Source organism: Apodemus sylvaticus, chromosome 12 (assembly GCF_947179515.1).
Source record: "Apodemus sylvaticus chromosome 12, mApoSyl1.1, whole genome shotgun sequence".
Classification (NCBI taxonomy): Eukaryota; Metazoa; Chordata; class Mammalia; order Rodentia; family Muridae; genus Apodemus; species Apodemus sylvaticus.
In genome coordinates this window covers 72,893,327-72,899,951 of record NC_067483.1, presented here as the reverse complement: position 1 = coordinate 72,899,951, position 6,625 = coordinate 72,893,327, and the positions used below count along the sequence as shown (strand labels likewise).

The window sequence follows — 6,625 nt, the reverse complement described above, 5'->3', positions numbered from 1 at the left end:
GACAACAACTTCAGCGGGTTTCCGTCATTTTTCTTTTATCCATAGACAATTAAGGAGTGGGCTAGAGCGGCCTTAAATCTACTCTCCTAGGGTGAGGGCAGTCGTGACGCACACCGGCTTCTGTTGCCGGTGGGCATCTTCTCGCGAGAAAGGCCGGGAGGGGCGTGGCCTAGGAGGAGAGGGAGGAGCTCGCGGCCGCCTCCGCCTTCGCCTCCGCCTCCTGCGGGAGGGGGGTCGAGGGAGGGGACTGTTGCTGATCTCTAGATGTTCTGGGTAGTCTAAGGAGAGTATGAGGCGAGCTGTGGCCCGGGCGCCTCTCCGCTCCGGGGGAGAAGGCGCGGCCGTGGCTGCCGCCCTCTAAGTCGCGGCGCCAGCGAGGCCCGGCGCGCGCATGGTGCTGGTGCCGCTCGGGTGTTGATCGGCCTGTCCCCTCCCTCTCTTCCCCTCCCCACCCCCCGCGGTGGTCTCCCCTTTCCACCCCAGCCCCAGCAGAGCCATGTCTCGGAGTGGCTCCTGCCCGCACCTGTTGTGGGACGTGAGGAAAAGGTCCCTTGGGCTGGAGGACCCGTCCCGGCTGAGGAGCCGCTACCTGGGTGAGCGGGGGCCCCGGGGCGGCGGCGCCGAGGTCGCCGCCCAGAGGTGGGGGAGGGGGCGCTGCCGGGGCTGTTGGCAGTCGGACTGTGCCTCGGCCGGGGCGCCCCGCAGGCTAGGTGTCAGGTGGGATGACGGCGATCCGCGCCAGCAGCGCCTAAGGTCAGGTCCCCTTTGCAAGCTGCCAGCCGCGGCTCACGCTGGGCTTCCCTTGGAGAACCGGGCCGTGGGGAGGCGGCACTAGCCCGGAAAGGTGTTGGGGTCGCTCGTGGGCTGGGACTCCCGGAGAAGACTTGGCTTGGCGAACCTTACGGAGCTGCCACGTTGAACGCAAAAGTTAGCGCTTTTGCTCCCCGCTCAGCCGAAAACCTCAGGTGTTGGTTGTCCACCTTCCTCGTCGGCTTCCGCCAGGGTTTACACGTCGCCCGAGACGCTGTTGACCACCCTCAGGGACTTCACACCCCAAGCCTGGCTCGCTCTACACCGCGGCGCTGAGCCCAAACCTAAAAGAGCTCGCGGAGCGCTCTCCCCACCCCCGCGCTTTCCCAGGTCCAGCCTGCTGTCAGTCCCAGAGACCTCTTTTAGGTGGTGTAGGGTTTCACGTTCCTGTTCCCACCCCTGGAAAACACACTTGGCATTTTCTGTTTCTTAGTTAAGCTTTCTAAAAACAACCTTCAGTACTGTGGGCGCAGGATTCCACCTTTTTCGTTCTGTGTACCATGAGTTTTGTTGAGTGTGCTGGGTCATGCCAGTGTCAACTAAAAAGTCCTGTTTCTTCAAAGTGCCTCCTCCCCCAACTCTGTCATTTCTTTGCCAGGTAAAGGAATTTGTTGCTGTCATTTTTTACTACAACAAAAATAGAAGGAAATGAAATCACATTACAGCCAATACTACTGGTTGTAAATTTCTTAAAGGAAGTTTAGGTGTGCATTTTAATTTTTTTAAATGAATGTTATTGTAAGAATTTAAATACAAAAAAGCAGAAATCCCAGGATCGCTCCCATTTCGATTTCATGCCACTGCCCCAGAAATGTTTTTGTTTTGTGATTATTTTCCTTGATTTATTTCCTTCTTAGAAATACATACGCATATAAATAATAGTGCATGCAGGTTCATGCTCCATGAAGAAAATTGGATACATGGTGGTATAAGTATTTTTCCCCTTGCTTTTTCTTCATTGCATCTTGAGATCCTTTCAGACATAAAAATTTGGGTAAAACATTATGTAGTACTTAATGAAGAATTCTAATGTTGTAAGTTTTTGTCTCTAATTTTTATTTGAAACAGAGGCTCCTTATATAGCCCAGGCTAGCCTTAACTTTTAGCTCATTCTCCTGATAGCTGTAAGTTTTCACCCAACCCTGTACCTTGTTGTGTACTATGTGTTCACTGTCATGACTGTGCAAACATCATTTACATATGTTGGAGTAAGTACCTAGAGTGCTTGTTTTTAATATTTGTAAAGTCCTTTTAAAAATCCTTGACTTAAAAGAGTTGTGAAAATTTATTTTAAAATTTAGTTTGTCTAAAAAGAACAGATTTTTAATAAAGCAAATGCTAAAGCTTTGTGTGAGTGAACTTATAATTTAGTCTTTTATTTCAATTGAACAGTTCTAAGTTTTGTAGTTAGTATTTCTGATTGAGTTCATCTGTGTATAATAAAGGATATGAAAACATGATCAGTAGGGCTTGCGAGTTGGTTCAGCAGGTAAAGAAAGGCACCTGCCACCAAGCCTGTGATGCTTCAGTTTGTTCTCTAGAACTCATATGTTACAAAGAGAAAACTCTTAAGACTAGGAACCTCCTTAGTCTTCTAAAGTTTGGAATTACTGATGTTTGCCACTATGTTTAGTTTTAAGTAAACTAAACATTGAAGTGTAACAATGACGCATACTTTATATTGGCACTTCTTTAAAAGTGATTTTAGCTCGGTTAGATGGAGGACACCTGTAATCTCAGCACTTCCAAGGTAAAGGGGTGGTTGGGAGTCACTTGTTTAAGGCCATCTTTGAAATAAAAACCATGGTCAGTCTAATTATCTGTTACCTTATAAGTTCATTTGTGTGTGTGTGTGGGAGGGTGGGAATGACCTTTCTCTTAAAGCCTTTTTTTAATGAGGAAAGAGACCTGCTGAGAGTTTGAAGGATATTTAGTGAAATTGTTTCAAAAAAAAAAAAAACTTTTAAATTCCAACTACAAGGAACTTAGAAAATTAGTTGATTTCTTAAAGATAAGCAGATTTAAGCATAATTGTTTAGAGTATTGTAATTTGCATTTTCTCCTAATAGGTTTCTATTATTTGCATTCCTAATAATGAATTACTGCTAAGTAACATTCAAACTGGAATGTTCACTTTTATGGAGGTTTTGATACTTAAGAAACAAAACACAAAGGTTCCATTAACTTCCTTGGGAGCCAAACAAGGAGAGAAAACTCTGGCAAAATTACCAGTTTTTTTTTTTGTTGTTGTTGTTTTTTGTTGTTTTTTTTTGTTTTTTTTTTTTTGTTTTTGTTTTTGTTTTTTTTTTGTTTTTTTTTAGATAATGTCTCTAATGTATTCACTGACTTCCTACAACACACAAACAGGATTACTATCTTCACTGTCCATTCTGTGTGTGTGAAGATTAGGTACTGGGGATGTAGTTCACTTAATAAGAGTGCTTGCCTAGCATGCAGGAAGCCCAGGGTTCCATTCCTAGCCCCACATACTGGGTGTGGAGGTGTCAGCTTGTAATTCTAGCACTCTGGAGGTGGAGACAGGAGGATAAAGAGTTCGAGGCCAGCCTGGAGTTCATGAGACCCTTTCTGAAAATTAAAAAACAAAGGCAATTTTAAAAATTCCAATTGGGTATGGTGACTCATACCTCTAGTACTTGGGGGGGGGGGCGGAGTCAGGGGGATTAAGGAGTGCTGGGCCAGCTTGGGCTTGGAGTACAGGAGACAAATTATTTAAAACAACAAAAAGGATAGAATGGGTGGGCTGGAGAGATGGTTTAGTTGAGTAAGTGTGCTTACTGTACAAGCAAGGGGACCAAATTTGGGTCTCCAGTGTCCTTGTGAAAAGCTGGGGTAGGGGCTGGGGACAGGAACATGACTGGGTTCAATGACCGTCATGTCAGTCTAGCTGAACTGAAAGCTCAAGCTTTAGCAAGTGATCCTGTCTCAAAGGAATAAAGGGAGAGAGAGTGCTCTATGTCCTCTGGCCTTCACGGATTGGCTGGTGTCCCACACATACAGACAGGTAGACATAACATGCTTATATTATATACACATGCCAGGTATGGTAGCTTACACATAATCCCAGCATTTAGGGCGCTGAGGTAGGATTGTCTATATATATGTATGTATGTATGTATATATATATGTGTGTGTGTATATATACATATATATGTATGTATGTATATATATACATATACATATACATATACATATATATATATATTCCAGAGTGAGATGAGACCCTGTCTGAAAAAAAAAATCAATGGAACCAAAACCAAAATGAGGCAGTAAAATGGTTGGGAGTAAGGCCATCCTGAATTAGATTCCTGGGACTGATACAGTAGGAGAGAAGCAACTCCCTATTTTGTCCTCTGATCCACACACATGCAATGTGACCCATTCCTTATCCTAAATACAACAAATGAGGGTTTTGTTTGTGGTGTTTGCTTTTTTCAAAGATGCTTTTCTAATCTGGTTACTTATAATCCCAGATTTATGGAAGCCAGAGGCAGCAGGGTACCACTGTGTTTAAGGCCAGCTTGAGGAACATAGAGGGCATACAAAGAAAACCACAAAATTCTTTAAAAAACACTGGTGAGCATTTACAAAGAAGCTATAAATAGTGAACTTTCACTTATACCTTGGGAAAAATAAGGTAGGTTTTATTTAATAGTGTTTGAAGACACAATTCTTCACTTCTTGGGTAAATCAGTAAGATTGCTGGGTTGTATAATGTATTTAGCTTTGTTCAACATAATTTACACTATACCACATTTCCACTTGGTGTGCAGGCTCCAGCTCTTGTCAATATTTGCCTTACTTACTCTTTCTAATGTAAGATCCTCCCCCCTTTTAAGATTTATTTTATGCCCATGAATGTTCTTTGTGCACGTATTCAAGTTTCTTTGACATTTGGGCCTGGTACCTGTGGAAGTCAGAAGAGTGCCTAGAAGTGGAGTTAAGGCTAGTTGGGAATCACCATGTAGGTGCTGGAAACCAAACCGACTTCTGTAAAAGCAATAAATGCTCTTAACTGTCACACCATCTCTCCAGATCTAATTTTAGCTTTTTTTGGTAAGAGGTGTATAAAAGTATATTGCTTCAGTTTGCATTTTTCTAATAGCTAACAGTCTATCCTTTTGCTTTATTTTGCATTCATGTACATTAGTTAAATGTGAAGGTTACCTTTTAAACATTTTTTATTTATACATCTATGTGTACATTTTGGTACAAGTCCTTAAGTAAATAGATTAGAAAACTTATTGTATTCTACTTTTTGAGACAGGCTCACTATGTAGCTGTGGCTGGCCTGTGGCTCAATATGTATATATCAAGGTGGCCTTAGATTCGCTGAGCTCCACCTGCCTCTTGTTTCCTGAATGCTGAGATTAAAGTCAGATAGGTTTGTTTGCTTGTTTTAATATACATTCTCCTCTGTTTGTCTTGTCTTTTTTCTCCTTTATTTTTTAATTTTATTTTTGGTCTTTTAAGATATGGTCTCTCCCTTCTATAGACTAGGCTGATGTGAAACTACTTTCCAGATGCTGAGATTATAGGTGTATTGCCACCATGCTTGGTGCTGTTTTCTTTTCCTAAAGTCTTCCTTCCCCTTTTACCTCTCCTAACCTGTCCCTGCACTCCTTTCTTGTTTCTCTTTTCTCTCCTTCCCTCTTTCCCTCTCTCCTGCCTCCCCTCTCTTGCCCTTCTCTCCAAACCCTTCCCATTCTGTGGACTGTTCCTTTTTATCCTGCTCTTACTTTCTTGAGACAGGGTCTCATGTAATCCAAGGATGGCCTGGAACTATTATTATACATCTGTCTTTTAACAGTGTTTTCCAAACATTATTCGTAACAATATTTATAGTTTAATATTTTGAAACTTTTGTATTCTGCTTAAGAATCTTTGCATAATCCAAGGTCACGAAATATTTTGCTATTTTCTTGTTCCTTGGAAGTTTTCTATCTTATCTCATATATTTAACACTTTGAACAATTTAGAGTTCATTTTTGATATGTGCTATGATGTGAATCAAGTTTCATCTCTTCACTTATGAATGTAAAATTGATCCACCACTGTTTATGAAAAGTCTTTCCCACTTTGCTGAAAATCAATTAACCATATATGTTCAAGTCAATTTCTCTACCACATTCATTGATTTAAGTTTCTGTCTTTGTGCCAGTACTTTATTGTTTATAGTTACTGTTAAAAATGGGCTTAGTGTGTGATAGGAAATGAAGGGAAGAGAGAATGGAATAAAATGACCATTTGCAGCTGACTGCTTCCCTGGCACCTTTTAGGAAATAATGCGTAACTCTGTCTTAGTTTCTATTTTATTGCTGTGAAGAGATATTATGACCAAGGAGTGTCTTACAAAAGGAAACATTTAATTTGGGGTTAATTAGAAGGTTGGTCCATAATCATCTTAATGGAAAGTAGACAGGCATGGCATTGTAGCTGTAAATAAGAGCTTTGCATCCTAATTCCTAGGGAGCAGGTGGGGGGGGGGCTTTTAAAGTCTCAAAGCCTACCCACAGAGTTGCAATATTTACAAGGCCATATTTACTCCTGAAAGGCCACACCGCCTAATCTTTCCCAAATACTTCCACTCCTCCATGGCTTAAGCATCCAAATATATGAGCCCATGGAGGCCATGACCATTCAAACTGCACAATAACTATGTCAGATTCTTTGGGTAAAAGTATGGTTTTTGATCCGTAAGATCTTTTTTCATGCAAAAGGTGGTCCCAAGTTTGCAAACCCCTTTGATACATGAATATTAACACAGTGATACTCTCTAGCACATTAGCCTGGTTGA

General features: G+C 42.0%; 1 protein-coding gene across 2 annotated transcripts in view; it reads left to right on the top strand.

Annotated features, from left to right (window-relative positions):
• Positions 1-257: 257 nt before the first annotated feature.
• The window catches only part of Dcaf6 (DDB1 and CUL4 associated factor 6), a 107,162-nt gene continuing 100,794 nt past the window's right edge, over positions 258-6,625 (top strand). For both annotated transcript variants that reach the window (XM_052201200.1, XM_052201199.1), the window contains exon 1: positions 258-593. In XM_052201200.1, the coding sequence (XP_052057160.1) occupies positions 497-593 (97 nt within the window). In that variant the 5' untranslated portion in view covers positions 258-496. The remainder of the gene's footprint in view (positions 594-6,625) is intronic.